The sequence below is a fragment of the Orcinus orca genome, chromosome 18 (assembly GCF_937001465.1).
Source record: "Orcinus orca chromosome 18, mOrcOrc1.1, whole genome shotgun sequence".
In the NCBI taxonomy this organism is placed as follows: Eukaryota; Metazoa; Chordata; class Mammalia; order Artiodactyla; family Delphinidae; genus Orcinus; species Orcinus orca.
Genome location: NC_064576.1, coordinates 62,985,941 through 63,012,304, shown reverse-complemented (window position 1 = coordinate 63,012,304; position 26,364 = coordinate 62,985,941). Strand labels below are relative to the sequence as shown.

Sequence of the window (26,364 nt, the reverse complement as noted above, 5' to 3'; positions counted from 1 at the left end):
TAAATGAGCAGTTATCCTGAAACCATGCACATTTATTTTAGATCTTGATTTGTATGATAACTTTGTACTGATCTTTGGGTAAATCTCAGTTATGCACTTGGGCTCGAATTGAAACAGCAATAAATGCATGAATACAGTAAACTCAAACCTCATTTTATTACTTGATTTCAACATCTTTTTAAATCCCATTTTTTACCAGAGCTGCTAACAAATATCAGAATTAACTGATTTGTGTTTCTGTTTCACCTTCTCCAAGTTTGCCTTTTAAATTACCAAAAGTTAAGTATGAATATGTGTATACCTATATATATATATATATAAATTATATACTCAATTTCTTCCTTTCATTTTTTTTATTGGCTTAAAACTTTTTTTAATGTTATTTCTTTCAGATTTATGTGGTGAAGGATTCTTTTTTTTTTTTTAAATAGACTTCATGTTGTAGGGTAGTTTTAGGTTCAAGGCAAAATTTAGCAGAAGGTACAGAGATTCCCCATGGAGCTCCTGCCCCCATCCCCCGGCGCATGTAGCCTTCCCTACCATCAGAATCCCTCACCAGAGTGGAACATTCGTTACAATTGATAAACCTACACTGACACATCATAATCACCCAAAGTACTTAGGTTGCCTTAGGGTTCACTCATTCTCTGGGTTTTGACAAATGTGTAACGACATGTATCCATCATTATAGAATCATACAGAGTATTTTCATGGCCCTAAAAATCCTCTGTGCTCCACCTATCTTTGAGATTTTTATTAGCCTTTTGCTACAAAGACTTCAGTAGAGTGCTGGTAGTTAGCGCTCACTTGTAACCACTAGGCCCTCTAAGTGTCCTGGAGCTGTGAGTACCTGAGGAAGCAGCTCTGGGGGCCTTGGTCTGGGTTGGAACCTGAGGGCTGGTCCATCCACGGTGCTTCTGTGAAGTGAGGCACCGAAGTTGGCCTGCTAGAAAAACGAATGGACTCCACACAGTTTTATCTACCAGTTTGTTCATCCTTTGTTATTCTCTGCTTTGATAATGCTTGAAATAGAGCGATCATTTTCATTTTCATTATGGAATATTAGAAGCAGTTTCAGGGACCTGACTGGGAATGTTAAAGCTTAAAGCAGGGCGTAGATGAGCTAACTTTGAAAGTTCCTTAGAATGGAACTGCAGGAAAATAAGATTGAAGGCAGGAAATCTGCATCAGATTAGCTGCCACTTGATCAGTGCTTATCACTGTTGACGGGGAGAAGAAACGAACACATTCCTGCTTCTGTCGTGTTCCAACACAGTTCTAGTTTTAAAACCCTACTGATTCATGTAATAAACATACATTGAATACTTACTGCATACCTTGGTAAATGTTGTTACTGGGAACATGAAATAATTTTCAAACTTTTTTCCCCCCAAATATGGCTTATTTCTCATGAAACACCATGAAATTGCTTTAGGCAATGGATATACTGAATGAAACTTTGACCTCTGAGGACGACGTTAAGTTTAAAGGGTATAAATGTATAAAGGAGCATGAAGATTATACAGACAAAGCATTTGAAAAACTCTGTTGCCGGGAAGCAGGTATGTGTCCCTTCAAAGCTGCAGATGAGAAGGAACCATTTTATGGGCAGTCATCTAGAATTCTCTCCTCCTCAGCTTGCCTCCCGTGATTTGACTGTCCCCTGTCCCCCACCTCACCCTGAACTGGACGGAGACCTGGCCCCTCTGACTCTGCCCACCCCAGGGGTCACAGCCCCTGAGACCCACCCTCCTCTCTGGCCCACACAGTCTCCTGGGGCTGTTTCACCTGCCCCCTCCGCTTCCGCTTCTCCCGGTCCACACTCACCCATCTTTCTCAGGATCTGCTGGATGGCTCCATGGACAAGTCCCACTAGCATCTCAGACTCGGCGTGTGTACAATCCAGCTTCTGAGCCCTTTCTTCCCAGGGAGCCTTTATTTCCGGTGATGCCCTCACCAGGCCGACAGCCCTGCTGTCATGCCTGGTGGTTTCTACTCTGAGATGTCCCTGAGTCTTCTCCTCTTTCATTCCCTTTGCCCTGTCCTGCCTCAGCGGTGCGTGTGGTAGGAAACACATGGGCTTTGGAGACCGTACGGAGTTCGAATCCCAGGTGGTGCTGCCACTTTCTGATTGTGTGCCCTTTCACAAGTTACTTCAGATCTCTGAATCTCAGTTTCCTCTTGAGAGTGAGGAGAATAGTACTTGCCACACAGGCTTATTGTGAGGACTAAAGTGAAAATTGATATATTAGGTGCTTAATTTAATATCTGCTCTTCCCTTCATTTTCCCTTTCCCTTCCCCTCACTGAATTGCTTTAGTCTCCTATGCATCCTCCCTTTCTCTAGTATTTCCCCTTCATTCTCTAAGTGATTACTACAGTCATCTTGTCATATTATTATCCTACTCAAATTTTGTTTTGATAATGCCTGTAGGATACAGTCTGTTGCACATAGTATCACATTTAACACCGCGTGGCGTGAACCTGTGGTGACCCCCCCCCTTTCCTGCCCCATCACCCCCTCTCTCTTTCCACAGATGATGGGATCCACACAGCCTGCTGGAGCCCCATCTTCCCTTGCAGCTATGTGAGCATTCACATACCCTGGCTCGCCTCCGTTTCCTCTTCCTGGAATCGTACACTTTGCCTCATTTCCACCCGGAAAAATCTTTATTCAATTCAGCAGGCATCTTGTGGAGAATCTCCCTTCTGCCAGGCTGTGCTAGGTGGGAGGGACCTCAGAGATGAATGAAACCTGGGTCTGCCCTCAGAATCACAGAATTGTCATGAGCCAAAGAAAGGAAGCACAAAACATGCTTTCTGAGCCCCAGTACTAATCGTTGCTCAAGTGCCAGCTGGTTGGAGAGTCGGGGGTACCTCTCCTGCACAGCTTGGCATTCCAGGGAGCTTGGGCTTTATCCTGTGTGATGACTTTCAGTCAAAGGGAATTAAATGTTACTCGTGATGGAGAAAGATCACTCTGGCTGCCATGTGAAGGATGCGTGGAGGGGCAGGCCTGAGGGCAGGAGACTGGTCCAGGTGGGAAATGACAGGTGCACAGGGCAGGGCAGTGCAGTGACAATAGACACCAGGTGTGAACTGCTGAGTGTGGGGACTGAAGAAGAGAAGAGGGTCCCAGTCTTCTAATTCAGATGGACAAGGCTATCACCAGCCAAACAGGTGCATACGGCACGCAGAGGGAGGTCAGCAGAGATAATTGTAATGGTTTAAATTTGTAACATGTTGAGTTTAGGTCTTTCTGAGCATCAGCTGGAGGTGTTTAGAAGGTGATAGCTGAGTAAGACCAAAGCTCTGGGGCAAATCAGGGCTTCCTTAGCATATGCACAGTATTTCAACCTTGATGGTGGTGGAAAACACCTAGGCACTGGGACTGGAGTGAGAAGGAAATGGAGCTTAGGACAGGCGCTTGTATTGTTTAAACAAGTTTTGGGAGAATCAGAAGAGAGTGAAGCCAAAGAAGGAGAGAATGTTCTGGAAGGAGCCTCAGGGCTTGGCCGTATCAACTGGAAGAGAAAGACCAAATGAGGCAGGTTGAGTAACAGTCCACAGGGTTTTGTTATCAAGGGCCCTAAGTGGCCTCAGTGTAAGCAATTCCAGTGAAAAGAATCAAATCGAAGGTTATTCTTTGCGTGAGTTCCTCTGGGAAGAGAAGAGAGTGAATTATAAGTCTCAAAAGACATGTATGCTTATTTTTAGATTTTTTTAAAAAAACACTTCATTAGTTTGATGCTGAAAACGATCTCTTAATTTAAACTGGGCTCCCGTAATTACTATTCAGGCTGAACAATTTCCCATGTGTTTATTGACATCTGTATTTCTCTTGTGAATTATGTGCTCACATCCTTTATCCATTTTTCTACTGAAAATGGCATGTTTGTTTTTTTCTTTATGAGACTCATTTAAATTGAATCTTTGCCTGAAATACGTATTGCAGATAGTTTCCCCAGTTGGTCTTTAGATCTCATTTGTAGTAACAACAGCAGATATGTGTGAGAGTGTGTGTGTGTGTGTGAGTGTGTGTGTGTGTGTGTGTGTACATATAACTTGGGAATTAACTTTACAAGAATCGTGCAGAGCATATGAAGGAAACTATAAAACCTTACTGAGGTATTTAAAGATTATTTGAATAAATGTAGAGAAATAACACTTCTATATTGGAAATATTCATTCCAAATAAATATATGGATTTTTGGCAATTTCAATCAAAAGCACCATAGGATTTTTTTCTGGTGTGAGGAGATCTTGGAGATTCTTAACTAGCCAAAAAATTTACAAAAGAAGAGCATTGAGGGGCACTTGCCCTTCCAAATATCAAACTGTATTATATAAATTATAGTTGTTAAAACAATGTGATACTAGCACCAGAATAAAAAAAAGTAATGAAAAAAGAGAAAGTTTAGAAACAAACTCTAGTATGTATCATAATTTAGCATATGCTAAAAGTCACATCATAAGTCAATGGGAAAAGAAAGAATTACTCAGATAAATGCTCTAGGACCAAATGGTTAACAATTTGGGGGAAATTGTGAAATCAGACCCTATATGATGATACAACAAAATAAATTCCAAAATAAAATCAAAGAGTTTATATGTAAAAAAATGAAGTTATATGTCAGAAAATAAAGTGAAAGAAAATATAGGTGAGTATTTTTTTTTTTGGCTAGGGAAGAATTAGCTATTCAAAATACATAGGAAAAAATCACAGAATAAATTAGTAATAGATTCAGCTTTCACAGTGAAAGCCTTTGGTAAAGAAAATATTATAACACTAGCCCCTAGCATTGTCATTTTCAGTAGTTTACCTAGGGAAAATAATCATAAATGTCAAAAAAATTAACTACAAATGAGTTCATTAAAGTGTTCTCTATAATAGTAAAAAATTCTAGCAATCTAAAAATCCAGCAAAAAAGAATTAGTTAAGTTATAATATATCCATGAAACAGAATACCATGTTTTCTTTAAAATGGTGATGTAGAACAATATTTAATAATACAGGTATGGTATGTTGCTAATTGAAAAGAACAAGTTATAAAAAGGTGTGTAACATTTGGCCCCTTTTTTGTTTCAAAACGAAGCAGAAACTATATGCGAGAAGGAAATTTTGAAATTTTAGGTCTCTGGAGAGTGGGATTGTGGTAATTTTTGTTTCCTTCTTCTACTTATCTGATCTCCAGAGTTCTTATAATGAAACATACTAATAAATAAAGAAAATGATAACACAAGTTATTTTTTAAATTAAGGTAATGGAACAAGTTTCTGTGGAACCTGACTAAAGTTCACATAAATGCCTCAAGAATTTGTCCATTCACGCCGTTAATATTTCTTTAGCATTAAATACATTGGCTAGTCAGTCAAATGTTAATAAAAGTGAAATAATTTTAAACCTGTTTATCATTTCAGTCTTGTAAGTTATGATCTATCTATGTCTTAGTCCATTCAGGCCACTGTAACAAAATACCGTAAACCGGGAGACTTATAAACAACATTTATTTTGCACAGTTATGGAGGCTGGAAAGTCCAAGACCATGATGCTGGCAGATTCAGGGTCTGGTGAGGGCCCGATTCCATCTTTTTGCTGTGTCCTCACTTAGCGGAAAAGATGAGGGAGCTCTCTGAGGTCTGTTTCATAGGAGCATTAATCCTATTCATGAGGCTCCACCCTCATGACCTAATCACCTCTCCACAGCCCCTCCTAATACCATCACACTGGGCATTAAGTTTCAGCATATGAATTCGAGGGGGCACACAAACATTCGGTCCATAGCAATCTGTATTAGATTGAGGGTCTTGATTTCTCTGCTTTTGAAGTTACCAGCTGATGGACTCCAGGTTTCCTAAGAACTATTTCTTGCAGTTAGTCACACTTTGACTGCTTTGAGATCAACGAGTTATTTCCTTATACTCAGGGTTGTTCATTCCAGATGCTGCCGCTGCAGAGGACAGGAGACAGTGGGATGCTGGGTCTCCTCAGACTCTGCTGCAAATGATGGCCACAGCCGACATCACCTCCACCTGCTCCACTGTGCCTGAGGGTGAAGCTGATATCAGTGGCACGAATTGTCAGCAAGAGGAGAGCGAGGCCCCAAAGGCAGCTGTGTTCACCCCAAATGCTTGTGCTCACCCTGACTTGACAGTTCTCAGTTTTCAGTACAATCCCGATAGATTTGTATTAAATGCCTTCCAAAGATTTTGTTTTGGTTTCTCCCCTACCTCTGCAGAGACTTACCTACTAATTATCCTAGACAATTGGCCACTGTAGCTATGAGAATGTAAAGGAAGAAAGATCCAGGTTCCCACCTTCCTCCCAAGGAGGGACAGGTGGCTTCATTTGCCTTCCCGTGCTAGCCTAATAACTCCCTTGCAGTTTCTTAGAGGGTCGTTTTTTCCTCAGTAACATCAGAACTGAAATATTAGCTGTCCCACAAGATTTAGAGAGTCAGTGCAAAGATACATATTAGCTTGCTTTGCAAACCAAAGTGCTATTTCCATGTTAGCAGTGTTTAGGATATGATGATATTTTCAACCTAAATTCTTCCATTTTCATTTGGGCTTCTGGCATAGTCTTTCCTTAGCAGAGAGTCCCAGCAATATCTGGGTGTGATCTTACAGGTGGTGGAGATTTTTTTTTTTTTTTTAATTAATTTATTTTTTTTTGTGGTACACGGGCCTCTCACTGTTGTGGCCTCTCCCGTTGCGGAGCACAGGCTCCGGACGCGCGGGCCCAGCCGCTCCGCGGCATGTGGGATCTTCCCGGACCGGGGCACGAACCCGCGTCCCCTGCATCGGCAGGCGGACTCTCAACCACTGCGCCACCAGGGAAGCCCGGTGGTGGAGATTTTTATTGCTTATTTCCTATGTTCTTCTTGACAACATGGGGCTGGGGGAGAGCTAAAATTTATACCCATCTTATAAGTTGAAGTCTGTAAGTATATCACTGAGATTAGTAATTAAAAGTGTGTGAATTGACCCATATTTATACTATTACAAAATATATTGCATATCATCAAATTTACAAGAAAGGGCTTGCAAACATAATACAATTTAATCCATCCTAAGCCAATGAGACAGTAAGAGGGGAAACCTAATTTAAAATAAATAGAATAGAAATGTCAACACACCAAAACAGCCAGTTTACAGGGCAAAAAATGACTCTCCTGCCCAACAGTACATGATAATATTGTCACTAAACTTTTCTGTATCTCAGCTTCCTTGCTAATAAAATGAGGGGTGGGATTAGGTGACCTCCAAGGATCTCACATTCTGTGATTTTATAAAAACTCAAATGAAGAAGCATTTTTAGTTTCAATAATCCAGGCTCCTTTTCAGACGGCCGAGTGATCGTGATTGAAGGCATTCCAGAAAACAGGAAACAGTGGCGGCTTGAAACGCCGGGAACTTTAATGAGTGTTTTGACAGCAGCACATCTAACAAGTAGCTCATTTTCTGCCAACGATGGAGAATTTGGTATGTAGTTTACTTTTAAGAACATAGTCCCCTGTGGAATTTTGTCAGAGGTGTAAATGCAGACTGGGGATAAAAATAGCCTGGAGAGAGAATTGGGAGGGTGTCTAAGCCTTTTCAGAAGCTGATTTGCTTGTCCAAGCCTGTTCCAAATGCCATTAACAAAAGACTTGAACTTCTGAGAAAAGTAGGATCATTTTCTGTAATGTGATGGGTTGACAAGTGATGAAAAGTTAGGTAGGAAGGACCAGTGGCTTTGTAGGTGATGAGCTAGTGCTTAGCGCTACCTCACAGAGTCCGTTTATTCTGACAGCTCTTCAGCAGACTCAAATTACCATCCTGGGGGCCGTAAAATACATCTTAATATAGTTTTTTTTGGCTTTGGGTTTTTGCCTCCAATGTTTAGCAAGATTATGCTGCTGTTGACTTTAAGGGAAACCAACCGTTACTTTCTAAAGTTCGAGGGAATTCCTATCACAGTGGGGATTTGGTCCTCCACTGGGTGTGCAGGTGTAAACTGCTACGAGCAAAGCCATTTGGGGCAGGCAGGTATCAAACAGAGAACACCTGCGCAGGGGCGAGGTTTCAGGGCTGGGCTTGCTGAGATGCGAGGCTGAGGCGGAGCGGAGGACTGGTTAGAAACCTGACAGTGATGGAGGCGGATGCGTGCTTGCAAAGTTGAAGGACAACACTGAGAATAATGCAAGAGTCGTACCCGACTGTTTCTGAAGAGTGGGTCTGCCCGTTTGTGAAGCTCAAGAGAAGGGGAATATTTGTGAAAGGTGAGTCTGAAAGAATGGACAGCATTTTATTGAGGAACGAATATTTCAGGTGGGGAGAACTTGCAGATCCACAGGCCTGAGAGACTGAGAAAGACGGTATGGGCTTCCCTGGTGGTGCAGTGGTTGAGAGTCCGCCTGCCGATGCAGGGGACACAGGTTCGTGCCCCGGTCTGGGAAGATCCCACATGCCGCGGAGTGGCTGGGTCAGTGAGCCATGGCCGCTGAGCCTGCGCGTCTGGAAGGCCCGCGTACCCAAAAAAAAAAAGAAAGAAAAAGAAAGACGGTATGACTAAAATCTAGGCGCCGGAGAAGGGACCAGAGTCCCTGAGTAGATGAAGTCCTTCGGTGTTATTACTTATCTCAGCTGCCACACTTAAAACTCAAGGCGGGGGTGGCAGTGCAGTGGGGAGAGAGAGAGGAAATGCCTCCCTGCCTTCAAGGCTCTCTTTCAAGTACCTTCAAACCACAGACGGCAGTGTGATTGCATGTCTGCTCCCTCCCCTTCTATCCTGGGATAGAAACATCATCTGTAAGGATGGGGCTGGGGGCCGGTGGGGAAGAAATTTTGGGCTGGCCTGGCTTGGCCTGGAGGCCAAGGGCTGGGGCCACAGACCAGGTAGGAGGGGGGCGCCCATCTTTCAGGACACTGCGATGGTGACATACTGGTGACTATGATGTGTCTTCTTGGGTTTGTTCCTGTGCTTCTTGGAGAGAGTCATAGAAAACTTCATTTGATCTTGCATACCAAATTAATTAACTCATGAACTTACTGCATTTTCAAATGGATGGCTTTACATTAGGCATATATGAGTAATTTAATCTAACAAGTGGGATTAAACATAGGAACTTGTCTCTAAGGGTAGCATTCAAAGCAAAATGTAGGTATTTTCTTTTGTAACCTGCTAAAGGTGCAGGCATCCCCTCCCACCCCAGCTGTGCCTTCTCTGCTCTTTCAGCCTCTCACTCTGTTGTTGGCCTCACCCCATCTTTCCTATCTCTGTAGCAAGCTTGACTTCCTGTCTCTGGTCATCTCTTCTTTCTTTACCTCTCCCTCTGCACCCCTGCCAGATAATCCTAAAAATCCTTTTAAATCCTGCAAAAGATTCTCCCATACCCTCAGGATAAAATCCAGACTCTGCAGACTCTAAGTGCCTTCAAGATCGGATGGCCTCTCCGGGCACCAGGGCTGCTAGCACTTCTCCATCAGCAAATATTTCTCCCTCAGTTTAGAAAGGTGAGTCTTTCTAAAGACTCCTCCCTTTGCCAAAGTAATTCCTCCTGTAAGATTTCACTCTGATGCAACCTCCCGGCCATTTCTGATGTTTTATCAGCAGATACCCTTCCCTCCCTGCTTTTCGCTATATTGCCGAACAGGGCTTTACAAAGGTGTCTGGAATATAGGAGATTCTTAATCAGTTAATAATTGGAATGAATGAGTGGAAGAGCCTGTAACTTGATTGACATGCTTCCCTTTAATCCAAAAAATTCTAATAAGCTTTCTGTAAATCCTCAAGTTTGTCTAAGGTCTCTCTGTCTTTTCTCTGTTAGTTGCCTCTGACAATTTCACATGAATTCAGTCTCATACTCAAATTCATTCACACTCAAATATTGGTTAAAGGCATGAAAGACATTTCCTTATTATGTTTATCATTTAAATTCAGGCCATAAAAAGATGCAGTAGCAATTTTATTTGAAATTTTAGAGATTGCTATTAAAAACCTGGATCTCAATTAAACTACTGCCTGTGTACCACTGACAAGGAACCACTGGTTTTTTGTTCGTTTTTATAAATTTATTTATTTATTTTTGGCTGCATTGGGTGTTCATTGCTGCACGCGGGCTTTCTCTAGTTGGCGGCGAGTGGGGGCTACTCTTTGTTGTGTTGCGCGGGCTTCTCATTGCAGTGACTTCTTTTTGCGATGGCTTCTCTTGTTGTGGAGTATGGGCTGTAGGTGGGCAGGCTTCATCAGTAGTTGTGGCTCGCGGGCTCAGTAGTTGTGGCTCATGGGCTCTAGAGCTCAGGCTCAGTAGTTGGGGTGCACGGGCCCAGCTGCTCCGTGGTATGTGGGACCCTCCCGGACCAGGGCTCGAACCCATGTCCCCTGCATTGGCAGGCAGATTCTTAACCACTGCAATACCAGAGAAGCCTGGAACCACTGTTTTTTATTTTTGTTTTTGTTTTTTTGGGGATTGAAACACCTCCCTGCCGTGGAAGCCCGAGTCTTAACACTGGACCATCAGGAAGTCCCCCAGGAACCACTGTTTTAAATGCCTGAGAAAACATCAGGGCACGTCTCCTTTGCATTCCTCTAAGTTTGGTTTCCCTGCTTAATATCCCACAAGACACTGTAATTCTCTGATCATAAAAGTAAAGTTCACTTTAGTTTCCTGTTTAATATCTTTCTTCCTCACTAGACTATAAGCTTCTGAGAGCTTTGTCTTGATCACCACCCCACTCGGCCTCTCCATCCCTAGCGCCTGGTATAATGCCCAGAACTTAGTAAGTCACCATGCCTTTGTTTTTTTGTTTTTTGTTTTTTGTTTTGCGGTACGCGGGCCTCTCACTGTTGTGGCCTCGCCCGTTGCGGAGCACAGGCTCCGGACGCGCAGGCCCAGCGGCCATGGCTCACGGGCCCAGCCGCTCTGCGGCATGTGGGATCCTCCCGGACCGGGGCACGAACCCGTGTACCCTGCATTGGCAGGCGCACTCTCAACCACTGCGCCACCAGGGAAGCCCCACCATGTCTTTGTGAATGAAAATACAGCCATAGCACGTTTTTACTATCACTTTATGTAAAGGCATGGGATTGCCAATATTTGTATTGCTATCAAGTTGGATAAGGAAATTACAATGCTAATTATTCTTACAGCTCTATGGAGTCTTTGTAAAGACTTTCTGCATGTGTAGATTTTAATAACTTTGATTACAGGTGTAATAGACACAATTTATAAAGGCATTTAAGGATTCGTTGTCGTACATTTAAGTATGATTCATATATCGTTTGTCAGTCTTCAGCTTAAATATCCAACTCCTTGAAGATAAATTCCTTTGATGTTTCTAGCTCTAAATTCCATTTGAAAATGAGGGTTTGGACTTTTCCTCAGTGGTTAAGAATGGTTAAGAATTGTGTTAAGAATCTGGCGCAGTGGTTAAGAATCTGCCTGCCAATGCAGGGGACACGGGTTTGAGCCCTGGTCTGGGAAGATCCCACATGCCGTGGAGCAACTAAGCCCGTGTGCCACAACTACTGAGCCTGCGCTCTAGAACTCGCGAGCCACAACTAGTGAGCCTGTGCACCACAACTACTGAGCCCGCATGCCACAACTACTGAAGCCTGCCCACCTAGAGCCCATGCTCTGCAACGAGAGAAGCCACTGTAATGAGAAGCCTGTGCACCGCAACGAAGAGTAGCCCCAGCTCTCTGCCACTAGAGAAAGCCCGCACACAGCAACGAAGACCCAATGCAAAAAAAAAAAAATAAAATTAATTAATTAAAAATAAATAAAAATGAGGGTTTATCAAGTACATGTTTAATTTGTGCTAATTTTAAAAGTTTGAAATAGCAAGACTTTACAAAATCCTTTTAAATGACTCTAAGTAGTAAGAGTGACACTCTCAAAGAGAAGTATTTTTTTACATGTGCATAATTAATTCAGGTCAGTAATTTTGTTTATAGTTTAACCACTCCAAGGGAATCCTTGGTGGGAAGGTAACCTCTATTTTTCTAGTGTAAGTTTTCGGGCCACACAGTTGCCTTGGTAACATCATAGTTGCACATCCTGATAACAGCTGATTTACATTTCTGTAGTTAGCCTTTCATTCTTTCTTCTATCCTGTTAAACAAAAATAAGAGCCTCCTAAAACTGTCTTCCTAAGACAGGAAAATAAAAACTGTCAGATTCCCACACCAGGAGGAATACTCTGGCTTGCTTTTAATTAGCCAGACTACCTCATAGATGAGATATATCAATCTGTTTCATTTGTTTAATGTGCTTTAGGAAGTAACATGGGCTATGATTTGGGATGAAATATGTTGATTTAAATAGGTAAATGTAAGAGGGTGAGATTTCTACTTGTGTGTACATGAGCAGTCATGTAACAGTTTACCGAAAAAAATAAAAAATAAAAAAAGCCACACTTTGCTCTTAATTCCACCTTTGGAGGAAAGTTCCTATTTTTAATCCCACTTGCTAACAGAGGGTAGGGATTTTTTTTTTCCTGGAGACTAAAGTGAAATACTCTTTAGACACCTAGGAACCAGATGGTTGTACAGTTTGTGTGGGAAAGGTATGTTATGATAGATTACAAACATGAGCACAGTCCTTCACTCTTCCCTGTATCCATGCCCTTTGCAGTATGACTTTGCAGCTCCTCTGTCATTAAATGTTTTTCTTCCCCTCTTCCCTTGAGTCTTGACTGGTCTTGTGATTTGCTTAGGTCAGTAGAATGCACCGGAAGTGATGGTATGGCAAATCTGAGTATTTAAGGAGCTTCTGCTCTTTCTTTTGGAATCCTGTCCATCTCTCAACTAGCTCCAGTTGCCCTGCTGGAAAATGAGGGACCGTGTGGAACAGAGAGACAAGCCATCCCAAGTGAAGCCATGCTAGACCAGCCAACCTCCAGGTGGCCAGGCAAGTGACTGCAGATGCCATGAGGGGCCCAGCTGAGACTGGAAGAGCCGACCAGCTGAGCCCAGCCCAAATCGCCCAACTGCAGAATTGTGACCTATATAAATGGTTACTGTTTTAAGCCACTAAGTTACGTGGTAGTTTATTATTCTGGAAAAGCTAACTATTGTAGACATACTTAGCAAAATTCCTAAAGTGGTAGTTGAAAGTAGGCTAGCTCTACATAATTTTAAAGCCAACTTAAGAAACCAGCATTTTAAATTCTCTGTGAATTCTTTTAGTTCTTTTGTGGATTCTTTTAAGAAAATCTGTCTCAACAATGTTCTTGATTGCACCAAGGTTTTTGTAGGGAAAAAAACAGACATCATTGACAGGCATATGAAGAGATGCTCAACATCATTAATCATCAGTAACTTTAAATCAAAACCACAAAGAGGGGCTTCCCTGGTGGCACAGTGGTCAAGAATCTGCCTGCCAATGCAGGGGACACGGGTTCGAGCCCTGCACCTGGAAGATCCCACATGCCACGGAGCAGCTTGATCCCGCGTGCCACAACTAATGAAGCCCACGTGCCTGGAGCCCATGCTCCACAACAAGAGAAGCCACCGCAATGAGAAGTCCGAGCACTACAACGAAGAGTAGCCCCCACTGCCACAACTAAAGAAAGCCCGCGTGCAGCAATGAAGACCCGACACAGCCAAAAATAATAAATAAAAATTTTAAAAAACAAAACAAAACAAAACCCACAAATATCTATCATCTCACACTCATTCGATGGCCACCATATAAAAAAAAAAAAACACCAGAAAATAACAAGTGTGTGGAATAATTGGAACCCTTATGCACCATTGGTAGAATTGTAAAATAGTGCAGCCATTATGGAAAATGGTATGGCAGTTCCTTAAAAAATTTAAAATAGAACTGCCTGATCCAGCAATCCCTCGTCTGGGTATATATACAAAAAGATTGAAAACAAGATCTCGAAGAGATGTTTTTGCAGACCCATGTTCAATGTACCATTATTCACAATAGCTAAGATGTGGAAGCAACCTAAATGTTCATCAGTGGATGAATGGATAAAGAAAATGTGGTATATACATACAATAGATTATTATTCAGTGTTAAAAAAAGGAAGAAATCCTGTCACAAGCTACCACATAGATGAACCTTGAGGACATTATGCTAAGTGAAGTAAGCCAGTCTTGAAAGATAAATACTGCAAGATTCCCCTTAGGTGAGGTATTTACAGGAGTCAAATTCTTAAAAAGTATAATGGTGATTTCCAGAGGCTGGGGGGAGGGGGATATAGGGAGTTGTTTTTCAGTGGGAGTAGAGTTTCAGTCATGCAAGATGAAAAAGTTCTAGAGAGCTGCTGTACAACAATGTGCATATAGTTAGCAATACTGTACTGTACACTTGGAAATTGTTAAGAGGGTAAATTTATGTTATTTTTTCTTTTACCACAAACAAAAAAATCTCAGACATCGACTCAAAAAGTAATTCAGAATTCCTTGATTGTCTCATGAATTGTTTTATTATGGTCTCTTTGAATTGGGATCCAAAATAATTTGATTGATATGTTTAAAAAATAACAATTCAGAGGAGTAATACTGTGAGTGTGAGGAATTTTAGTTATACCTTATCCAATTTTTTTCACCTATATTTTCATTTTTATGAATATACAAGAGTGATATAAGATTAAAAATGTATGCTTAGGGAGGACTAAAAGAGTTCTTATAGTAATTTATATAAAATATAAATTCTGGGCTTCCCTGGTGGCGCAGTTGTTGAGAGTCCGCCTGCCGATGCAGGGGACATGGGTTCGTGCCCCGGTCCGGGAAGATCCCACATGCCGCAGAGCGGCTGGGCTTGTGAGCCATGGCCGCTGAGCCTGCGCATCCGGAGCCTGTGCTCCGCAACAGTGAGAGGCCCGCGTACCGAAAAAAAAAAAAAAAAAAAAAAAAATATATATATATATATATATAAAAATTCTAAGGGCTAAGAAAACATTGTCCCATTTTATTGGGAACATTTTCTTTGCTATTGGTGTATAAAATATGTGCATCTCATAATCATTGGAAGCTTAGAGTTGTTGAGGGGATGCTGCTTTCTATAAAGAAATTAAATATTGTACTACCTTCATTCTGATTTTTTTCCCAAGAGAAAAAAAGTACATTTTTTTTAAATTTTAATTTTTAAGAGTCTGGCTTACCTCATTCTTTTTTTAATGTTTGCAAAGTATTTACTAGTATGTGGGCATTATTTGAAATCACAAGAGTCAAGATTTTTTTTTTTTGGCTGAGCCATGGGGCTTGCAGGATCTTAGTTCCCCAACCAGAGATTGAACCCACACCCTTGGCAGTGAAGGCACGGAGTCCTAACCGCTGGACCGCCAGGGAATTCCCAAAAAGTACATTTTAAATAACAACAATTAATTCACCCCCTCACCTCCTTCCTCCCCTCACCAAAAAAGATAGAATTGTGGGTGTGTGCTTTGGGTTTTCTTTGCAGACATCAGTGATTAACCGTAACCATAAACTGAATACTGGGTATAAAAACAACGAAGAATAAGGGTAGTGCAATAATGTTGGAAAGTCTTAAGTTTTTACAAGATTTTCTTAAATTTTCTATACAATCAAAGCATCTACTCCCAAAGTGGGATTATTTTGTCTCTTCATCTCTGATCCTTATTCTTCTTACTTCTTTCTCTTGTGTTGCCTACTACCTTCAGTACAATGCGGAATAGTTGGTGTCAGTTGTCACCTGTCTATTCTCTGTTTTAATGGAAATTATTCAAAGGTTTTACCATTGTGGTTGATGTTCAATATAGGATTTTTAGTATATGTCCCTCTCGAGATGTATAGGCTGGGATGCTTTAATCTCTCTTTCTGTCATTTAACAGTGGGACCATTAAAACAATGGCTTCCTAAAGAAGAGGGGAAGGTAGAAGTGGCCTCTGACATTGAAGTAGATGAAGAACAACCAGGACCAAGATCTGATGATGATGATACGTAAGTAGGTCATACCTAGATGCCTAAATGAAGCATGGGAAATAGTAAAAATAGTAAAAAGTTAAAATGCTGTTGTTGAGGCATAGAATATAGCCTCAAAGACCCAGCTAAGGAGACCAAATTTTCTTATATACATGGGTTTGTCTCTGGGTTCTCCATTCTTTTCCAATGGCTTTGTTTTCCCTTTCTGCATCAGTGATATTCTGTCAGTTACTATGGCTTTATTGTACCTTTTGATATCTGGTATGGCTAGTCCTCACAGTTTCCTCTAGTCTCCATATCATTTTCTTCAAAATTATCTTTGCTGTTGCTTTTTACTCAACGTATACATCCTTTCATTCTCTTGTAAAGTGTCATGAAAAAGCTTGTTGGGATTTTGATGAGAATGAGATTACATTTGTTGATTAATTTATGGGAATTCACATCTTTGTGATTGTAAGTCTTAACATCCATGAATATAGTATAGCTCTCCATCTATTTATGCCTTTTAAAATATTCTTCAGTATTTTTGTAGTTTTCTTCATGATATAGATACCACTTAACTTTTTTGTTGTTGTTGCCATTATTAATGGGGTCATTTTTCTCCTACTACATTTTGGCTACTGCTAGTATATGGAACACTATTGATGTATCCTGTAACCTCACTGAACTCTCTAATTAGTTCTAAAATTTGGAGTCCTTTGAAGTTTAAAATTTTTATTATAATTTACTTTTAAAATAGGTAATATATTTACATGGTTCCAAATTCAAAAGGTATATTCTTTTCATAGTCTTTCTGCTATCTCATTACCTCTGCCACACAATTCCCCTCCCCAGAGTCAACCAATCCAATCTGCTTCTTGTGCATACTTCTTCTGAGAAATTCCATTAAAATGTAAGCAAATTTGTATATCTTGGTATGTGTATATTCCTTTTCTTTTTTATAGAAACAGTTTCATAATGTAGATACTATCTTGCAACTTCCTTTTATCACTTAACAGTGTATCTTGAGTACCTATCATAATATACAAACAGTAGTATATAGAGAGTTTAAATTCCCAGAATAGCAAAGTGTTGTGTCAAAGAGTATGTACGTTTGTAATTGGATAGTGTCAAATTGCCCTTCACAGAGGTTACACCTATGAACACTTCCACTGACAGGGTATGGAAGTGCCTGTTTCCTTGTACATTTCCTTGCTCAGTGTGTTACCAAACTTACGGATCATTGCACAGTTGATAGATTTTAAAATGCCATTTCAGGTTTGTTTTAATTAGCATTTCTTTTATGAGTAATGTTGCCTTTCCTTATGCTTAAGATCCGTCTTTTTTCCTCCTTTGGGAATCAGTTTTATTTATAGCCTTAGTCATTTAAAAAATTTAGGCTATTAACATTGTGTTGACTTGGGGAACTTTTTGTATTTTAGGGAAATTAGTCTTTTAGCTGTAATATGTTTCAAGAATACTTTTCCGTTTTTTGTTTGCTTTTTGATTGTATTTATAGTGACTTGTGCCATGAGGAAATTTCTTACTTTTGTTTACTTAGATTTATCAATTATTTAATAAAAAATGATACCAGAATTTTTTTAGTACTTTTATGATTTAGTTTTCTATTTAGTTAAATATTTTGTTCATCTTGAATTTTACTTGTACTGTAAAGTGTGGCTCCAACTTAATTTTTTCCCCAAATAACTCCTTACTTATTCCAACGCCATTTATTAAAAATCTTTATTTTTGATACCAATTTGAAGTGCCACTTTTATGAGATACAACATTTTTATGTGTATTTGTATCCAATTCCTATTCTTTCTAGTCTAATTATTATAAACATGTTTATAATATGTTTTATTGTTTGGGGGGGCTTTCATTTTTCATAATTTTCCTGTCTAGTCTTACTTGTTTGTTTTTCCATGGGAACATTGGAATCAACCTGTCTAGCAAATAAAGGAGGGAGGGAGGGAGGAAGGAGGGAGGGATGGAAGAAGGAAGGAAGGGAGGGAGGGAGGGAGGGAGGAAGGGAGGGGAGAATTTTCTCAGCCTCTTCCTTTTTCTCCTGGTCTCTATTATTGCGGATGCGCAATCTGCTATCATCTAATTGTTCTTCCTTTATAGATGTGCTCTCTCCCTAGTACTTTCATAACTTACTTTTTCTCTTTCATTCGTATGTTTTGCTATGATATCTCTAAGTCTGGATTTATCTTTTATCCTCCTTGGCTCACTTCTTCTGAGAACTCATGACTTTCTTTAGTTCTGGAAATTTTTTACCTATTATTTCTCCAAATATCGCTTTTCTTACTCCCTCCATTTTGGCTCTCCCATTAGATAGATTCTAGAGCGTCTCAATCTGTCCCCAATAACACCTAGTTGTACGTTCATATTTTTTAAAAAAGTATTTATTTATTTAGGCTGCACTGGTTCTTAACTGTGGCATGCAGACTCTTAGTTGCGGCATGCATGCAGGATCTAGTTCCCCGGTCCCTGGCCCCCCTGCCTTGGGAGCATGGAGTCTTGCCCACTGAACCACCAGGGAAGTCCCCTTTCATATTTTTTATTCTTTGTTTCAATCTAGGTGAATTCTTGAATACTGTTTTCCAATTCTCTCTGGGTATCATCTATTAGGTTTTTAACTTAAATGATTACATATTTCCTAATATTTATAATTATTTTTTCTTATATTTATATGTTCTTGCTTCATTCTTGCATAATTGTTTCCCATAATTTAAAAACATTTTAAAATGGATGTTGTGCTTTAATTTCTCTTGTTGAGCATACTTACTTTAAGGGCTTTATCAGAATCTTCTGTCGATGCCAATTATAAACAATCTATAATAAAGAATAGAAGAGAGTTTTATTCAAGCAAAACTGCGAACTATAGACCAGGAGCGTAGACTCCACCAAGGAAGAAGAAAGCCCTCTGGAGAAGCATGGTTTTCAGTACAGTTTTATATTTTATCAGAACAAAGAACAAACATCAAACATTACAGGGGTACCTTCCTTCAAGGTTTCAAAAGAGCCATTAGCACATACACAGCGAGTCAGCATGACCTTGGTGTCTGGGAAGGGACCCTCATCTTTGAAGGAGTATTTTAGCATTGGTGTCATAGGAACAGGGATCATTTATCCCTATCTTCAGAGTGGACACTTTTTTTTAAATTTATTTTTGGCTGCGTTGGGTCTTTGTTGCTGCACACGGGTTTTCTCTAGTTGCAGCGAGGGGGGCTACTCTTCATTGTGGTGTGTGGGCTTCTCATTGCAGTGGCTTCTCTTGTTGCGGAGCATGGGCTCTATGCGCACGGGCTTCAGTAGTTGTGGCTCCCAGGTTCTAGAGCACAGGCTCAGTAGTTGTGGCGCGTGGGCTTAGTTGCTTTGCGGCATGTGGGATCTTCCCGGACCAGGGCTTGAACCTGTGTCCCCTGCACTGGCAGGCGGATTCTTAACCTCTGTGCCACCAGGGAAGCTCCCAGAGTTGACACTCTTTAATGGTTAAAGCAGATGTACAAGTGTGTTTGGCCATAAGACAGGCTGTTCCAGGTCACATAAAGTATAGACCAAATCATGTATAAGCCAGAATGACTTCCCCATACCCCAATATGTGAAAATTTCTTCCAGTGCCTCCATAAAAATAATTTCATCTCTTGGGCTTCCCTGGTGGCGCAGTGGTTGAGAGCCCACCTGCCGATGCAGGGGACATGGGTTCGTGCCCCGGTCCGGGAAGATCCCACATGCCGCGGAACGGCTGGGCTCGTGAGCCATGGCCGCTGAGCCTGCGCGTCCGGAGCCTGTGTTCCGCAACGGGAGAGGCCACAACAGTGAGAGGCCCACGTACCAAAAAAAATAAAATAAAATAAAATAATAATAATTTCATCTCGAGTTAGTTCAATGGTCCAACTTAAAAAAAAAAATTTGTTGCCCACCTTATCTTTCTTACCATTAGATTTATTCTTGTGTTTTGGAATTTTAGTTTGCAGGCTCATTTTGTTTTGGAAGTTCTTTTGTATTTTGTGGGGTTTTTTTGGTTTTGTTTTTAAAATTTTCTTCCCTCCTTTCTTTCCTATCTCCTACATATCTGACAGGTTTTTGGTTTCTTCATTGGGTTCCCCTTCATTCTTCCTAAATGGAACCCTTGAAGAGCTGCTCTTCAGTGCAATGGTGGTCTAGGAAAAAAGCTCAGGAATGTGGCTTGTCTGTCTTGGCTCAATCTCTGGGAGAAAAATACTTCCTGAGAAATTTATAACCATGGATTTGTCTTCACTCAGATTTGGAGTTTGAATTTACAATACTTGGATGGTCTAGAAACATGTACATTGAACAATTAACATTAAAATTAACAGTAAGAGATTGTAATACTCTGGGATCTCTAGAAGAAATACATATAAAACACTCTGGAGGGATATAGCCTCAATCCAGGTTACAGTGAATTTCTCACTAAAGCACTGCTGAAGATGAGCTCACAATTAAAGATTAAATCCACTATGAGAGACAGCAAACACAACAAATAGCTAAATTAGGTCATAAACAACTTCAGATAATATTATGAGTATTTAATATTTGCATAATAATTATTATTGTGTATTTAAAATTATTTAATTAAAATAAGAAAACATGAGAAAAAAGGTCTATCAAAAAAGAACAGGAAGATTTGATAATCAACCAATAGAACTTCTGAATGTGAAAAAAGTCTTCCAATAGAAATTAAAATTCAGCAGTTTAAAAACAGGATAGAGTTAATGAAGGAATTAGTAACTAGAAGATAGATCTGAGGGGGAAAAAATGATCGAAAATGTGAAAGAAGTGTTAAGAGGCATGAAGGCTCAATGTATATCTAAAAGGAATTCCAGAAGAAGAGAATAAATGAAAAGCGATATTCAAAGCAATTATAGCTGTGAACTTTTTGTAATGATTGAAAGCCACGAATCATGATATCTGGGAAATAACAGAATAATCAAGCAGGATCAATGAAAAGAAATTCACATGGACATATTATTACTTTGTAGAGGAATGGAGACAAAGGCAAGATTTTGTGTAAGCACATACCTGAGTAATGGCAGCTTAACACATGGGAGCTATAATTACTGGTCCACCCCGAACTGATGATCTCCAATTTCTGGGGAGTCCTCTGTGACACGTAGCAATCCTATGCCTGGTCAGCTTCCCCCCAAACCCTCAGTCGTGCACACTCACCCCCATCCACCTTGCTCTCATCACGTGCCCTGCCTTCTGCTTCACAGAGGGGGTGTTTTGTAGGTGGAATTACCTCTGTTGTGTAGATCCATGAATTTTTTACACATGCGTCCTTGACTCCTTCTCCCTATTTCCTTCTCAGAGGAAAGCAGTCTCCCTTCCTGTTGAAAGCTCCTCCTTACACAGGTGCTCTAAGTCCCAGCCGTTCCTCAGTGACCATGTTGCTATCAATTAATCTACCTTTCTCCTGTATTTTCAACATCTATTACTTACTTCCTCTCAGCTTATAAACATGCCCAAATCTCTCCCATCTTGAAAAACACCAAAAAATCCCATTCCCCTTATGTTCTTGAGATAATACTGTCCTTTCAGAGCAGGGCTCCCCTCAGAGGAGTTTTAGCTCATTGTCATCACTTTTTTAAACCTCCCATTGCTTTCTTGATCCACTATATGATGGCGCCGGCTGCAGAGAACTCTGAAATATTCCTGCAAAGGTCATCTATTACCTCGAAATTGCTGAGTCCGATGATCATTTCTCAGTCCTCATCTTATGTGACTGCTCCCTCTCTCTGGAAATTCTCTGCTCCCTTGGCTTCCATGACGAACACTCTTGGTTCCTACCAGCTCCTCCTGGGTTTCTTTCCTTTGCCCCTTAAATATCTGTGATCTTTGAGATAGTTTTCTTGGTCTCTTCCCTTCTTCTTTTCTAAAAGCATCAGTGTTGCAGCCTTAGACACAATTTCAATTCCTGGTCCTAATAGTTAAGAGCTGTGAGACCTTGGGCACTGTTTTTGAACCTCTCTGAGCCCAGCTTCTTTATAAATGGATGATGATAATGTCCACCTCAAGTGTTGTTATTAGCAGAAGAAATATAGTATGTGTAAAGTGCTCCAGGGAAGTGACTGGCACCTAGGAAGGGCTCAATATATGCCAGCCGTTGTATTATTTTTTTTCTTTTTTTTCTCTTCCCTCCTCTTCTTTTAAACTAAGAGTAGATGGATATTAATGAATATAATAAAAGTTACTGAACACAAATCCAGCTAAACAGAATACTGATTCTCCCAACATTGGTTGTTTATCATCCTTAGAGAAACCAGACTGATATGATAATTTATTACCTGGGTGAAAAAGCAACTTTCAAACTGGTCACGTGGGGGTGGGGCATGAGAAGGGACACTGATTTTCACATGTATTCATTCGTGTTTTGATATCCCAAAGTTGATTTTTTACTGCTTATGATTTCAGAAATTTTGAAGAATCTGAAGATGAGTTGAGAAATGAAGTAGTAGAATCCCTGGAAAAACTCTCTACTTCCAAAGAGGCAGAAAAAAGGGAAGAGGTTTCCAGTTCCTCTAAGGATGCTGAAAAGAAAGAGAGGGGATAGGCATACAGAAATATGCAGAATTAAATGAAAGTTTGTAGAGTATTTTTACTCCATCTGATGACAAAATTTGTATTGTTGATGAAGACCCAGGAACATCAACCACCAGTCAAAATATACAAGTGTGATTATTGAACTTTTTCTTAAATAACAAGTTAGTATCTATTACAGTGTCTCTTTGGGAGCAGTCATAAATATACATTTATTGTAAGGGTTTTCCAGTAATCCCAAGGCTTTATTAGTTTTCTTCTCAATTTAGACAATAGGACTAACTTCTGAATTAATTAAAATTAATAAAATTTAATTAAATAATTAAAATTATTAAATTTTTAAAAATAATTTTAAAATTATTTAAAATTAATATTTTTACGCTGAGAAATCTTTCAGATGATATGTGTGGTTGGCAGAGTAATGTGGCTCCCCTCACGCCACATGCACCCAAAAATGTGAATATATTTTTACCTGGCAGAGGGGAATTAAGGTTGCAGATGGAATTAAGGTTACTAATCAGCTGACCTTAAAATAGAGAGGGTACCTTGGATTATTCAGGTGGGCTCAATGTAAGCACAAGAGTCTTTGAAAGTGGAGGAGGGAGGGAAAGGAGAGAACCAGAGAGGTGGCAGCTGAGAGGGATTCAGCTTGATGCTGCTGCCTTTGAAGATGGAGGAAGGAGCCACAAGCCAAGGAATGCAGGCAGCCTCTAGAAGCTGGGAAAGGCAGGGCAACGGATTCACCCCTAAGGCCCGCCGAAGAAATGCAGCTCTGCCAACGCCTTGGTTTTAGCCTAGTGAAATCCACTTTAGATTTCTGACCTATGGAAGTGTAAGATAATAAATTTTTGTTGTTTTAACTAAGTTCGTGGTCATTTGTAACTAGTGATAGAAAACTAATATACAAACTCATTCATTTAAAATAATGAATCTGTCGTTTTATAAAACCATGACTTTGAAATTTCTTAAGGTATATTGAACATGCTTTTCTGAAGCTGATGTTGACACTTACAGGAGTAAGGAGAGGAACAAGGCATGTCAATTATGTACCAAATAATAATTTTATTGTTTCATTGAATTATTTTCTAATAGTTTCAAATGTATAGATTATAAACTTCTGGAAGGCAGGGACTATATCTGGTCTTTGTTTCTTATGATGATCTTTTTATATATAGCACTTAACACCATGCTAGAAATGTTTCTTAACTGAGTAAGTAAATACTAATACAATTTCCTCATTAAGACTGTAAGCCCTTTGAGGCAGGAAACTAGACTTAAACTTTTTGTATTAATTATAACAATCCCAGTGTTGAACATGTGCCTGGAGCTTAGCAGATATTTGTTGTACCTGCTGTTATGAAGGACAAGAGTGGTTATATCTAAGTGGTAGAATTCGGCCTGAAATAGCTGGTCTATAATGAAAATAAAACTAAGTTGGCACATTGATGCATTGCTGAACCAAGTAAACAAAGATGAGGAGTGGTTGGTCAAATTATTCCTAAGGTCTGAGTGGTTGGTCAAATTATTCCTAAGGTCTGCTTAGCATTTACATTTGGTATAATATTAAATGTGGGGCATGTAAGTGTCAAGATTTCCCTAACTGGGATGTGTCCAGTCTTTTCTATCTTTATTTTCCTGGTGATGTCTGAGGGGCTGTTCTTCCAACTTGGTGTATAGAGTACATTCTACTCTTTTAGGGCTCAGTATGGTCACATCATGATGCTAAGAATATTTAACAATTTCTCACCATTATGTTAGTTTCAAACTAGGTAACACATGACCCTGAGGGATTGAAGCATCTTTAATTCTATAGCTCTTTTAGTGGTCAGTATATACATGTTTAATTTACTTTCAGGACATTATCTGGTTCAGACACTGAATCTGCTGGTATCATCCTCATTCTAAACAGTACCTGAAAGCATGGAAAATGAAACGTGGTTCCTGAAAAATCCCAAAGGTCAATTATATACAGGGGAAAAAAAAAAAGGAATGTTTAAGGTCAGTGTTTAAGAGTAACATATCAGGTTTGCTCCAATAACAAGATGCTTGGCTAAAATCTCCTTTAGGTAACAGCCACCCACCCTTATCATTCATTCTAAGATTTTGAGTTCTTTGCTGTAAAGTAGGAAGTATTCAATGTGATAAGTATGCGTATCTGCAAGGTTTTTCAACCTGCTCCAGCCCAATTCACCTTACTTATCTTACACACACCGTCACCTTAATCATGTTCTTGAGGCCCAGTTCTGATTGCTTTACTCTGGTTTTAGGCTTGGCTACATCTGTTAAATTGAAACTATTGATCAGACCTGCATATGTCTTTAGAATAAATTTTGTTAGAAAAATCATGCGTTTTGGTAACTATGTATGATATCTATCAACTTGATCATTCTTTAAATAGTACCAAGAAGTGTTATCAACCCTTAACCTCCCTTCTAAGTGTCTTGTAACAGTTATGCATGATCTGAGTGAGCACATAGCACTAGAGTATTGGAACTGATGCTTCTCCAAAGCCAAGGGTGGCCTTAATTAGGCTGGGGAAAGAGGAATAGTGGGTGAGGTAGGGCAAATCACATGGGCATAATTTGATTCTAGTAATTTGCATAGCTTCTTGTTGTGGTTTAATGGAAGTAACTTTTTAAAAAAATTTTTATTGGAGTATAGCTGATTTACAATGTTCTGTTAGTTTCTGCTGTACAGCAAAGTGAATCAGTTATTCATATACATATATCCACTCTTTTTTAGATTCTTTTCCCATACAGGTCACTACAGAGTACTGAGTATACTTGAGTTCCCTGTGCTATACAGTAGGTTCTTATTAGTTATCTATTTAATATATAGTAGTGTGGGAAGTAACTTTTTCATTGTACCCATTGACACATTTAGCAGACACACCTTCACGTATTTATTTATTCATATCATAGTTCTGGAGTCTAGGGTACATTTACATAATTAAATACACAAATATTCTGAAAGCACTGATAATCACACTGGCACCTATCTCACATTTTTGTCTGTAATATGACTTTGTAAAATATCCTGAAAATTATTAAAGTGTATGAAGCTCTGTAGTATTTTATATGTCTGAAATAATATTCATTTAAAAAAATCTATTAAACCTGACAACCTATTCTTGGGTACAAGAGGCAAAACAGTTTTGTTTTGCCTTTAAAAACTTTTTTTCTTTCTTTAAAAAAAATTCTTGGCATGTGGAGCTTGGGAATATTAGCAGTAGATAAGAAATAATTCAGAATTGGGAGACTACATGAGGGGTGTAAAGGCACTGTACTGGGAAAGGTATCTAAGATAATAAAACCACTTCTTTAAATCTTATTTAGATACAGACTTTGTACCTATTAAATCTAAATCATATTTAGATACAAATAATTACTATACAAAGAACATGTAACATGTAGTTTGTTATGCACAACTGGAAATAAGAATGTGAATCACCACTGCTGTAGGTTCAAAACAGCATGTTTGGACCACTCAAAAGCAGTGTCTTACAGGAATTAATAGTCACTCAATTTCTCCAGGCAGACAGTAGCTGACATATTGCTTTGACATTCTTCATGGTATCAAGTATTCAGAAACAAACAAACATTTAACACCACATTAGGAACACTGAAAGGAAACATATGCAAATTTTCTAATGATAGGTTTGTGATAAATGAAAATCATTTCGAAGAAATTAGCTTAAAAAATGTTTTGTGGAATTTCAGAATCCTTTCTTCCTTTCCTATATCCTCTACTTTTGCTCTGTCCATTTCAATTTCTTTATCTTCAGTCCCATGATTTTCTTTGGGTAGATGGGTAGGGTGAGTGGACAATGGTAATGAATCTTACTTCAAAGACTAGCTATAAGAAAAAGCACCGGGCTGGGGGGTCAGAACCCCGGGTGGTAATCCTGATTTTGTCATTAAACAACTTTGTGAT

The 26,364-nt window shown here is 39.7% G+C and overlaps 2 protein-coding genes across 2 annotated transcripts in view; both read left to right on the top strand.

Annotated features, from left to right (window-relative positions):
• Window positions 1–6,652, top strand: part of LOC101285789 (serine/threonine-protein kinase Nek5) — a 47,331-nt gene extending 40,679 nt beyond the window's left edge. Inside the window, exons 19-20 of the mRNA XM_049701332.1 lie at window positions 1,436–1,562; window positions 5,942–6,652. Of these exons, the coding sequence (XP_049557289.1) occupies window positions 1,436–1,562; window positions 5,942–6,279 (465 nt within the window). The 3' untranslated portion in view covers window positions 6,280–6,652. The remainder of the gene's footprint in view (window positions 1–1,435; window positions 1,563–5,941) is intronic.
• Window positions 6,653–6,850: 198 nt separating this feature from the next.
• LOC125961984 (serine/threonine-protein kinase Nek5-like) lies at window positions 6,851–23,295 on the top strand. Its single transcript, XM_049701351.1, has 4 exons — window positions 6,851–7,484; window positions 12,797–12,895; window positions 15,795–15,903; window positions 22,306–23,295. The coding sequence occupies exons 1-4, from the start codon at window positions 7,421–7,423 to the stop codon at window positions 22,442–22,444; spliced, it is 411 nt and encodes a 136-aa protein (XP_049557308.1). The 5' UTR covers window positions 6,851–7,420; the 3' UTR covers window positions 22,445–23,295.
• Window positions 23,296–26,364: the final 3,069 nt, after the last annotated feature.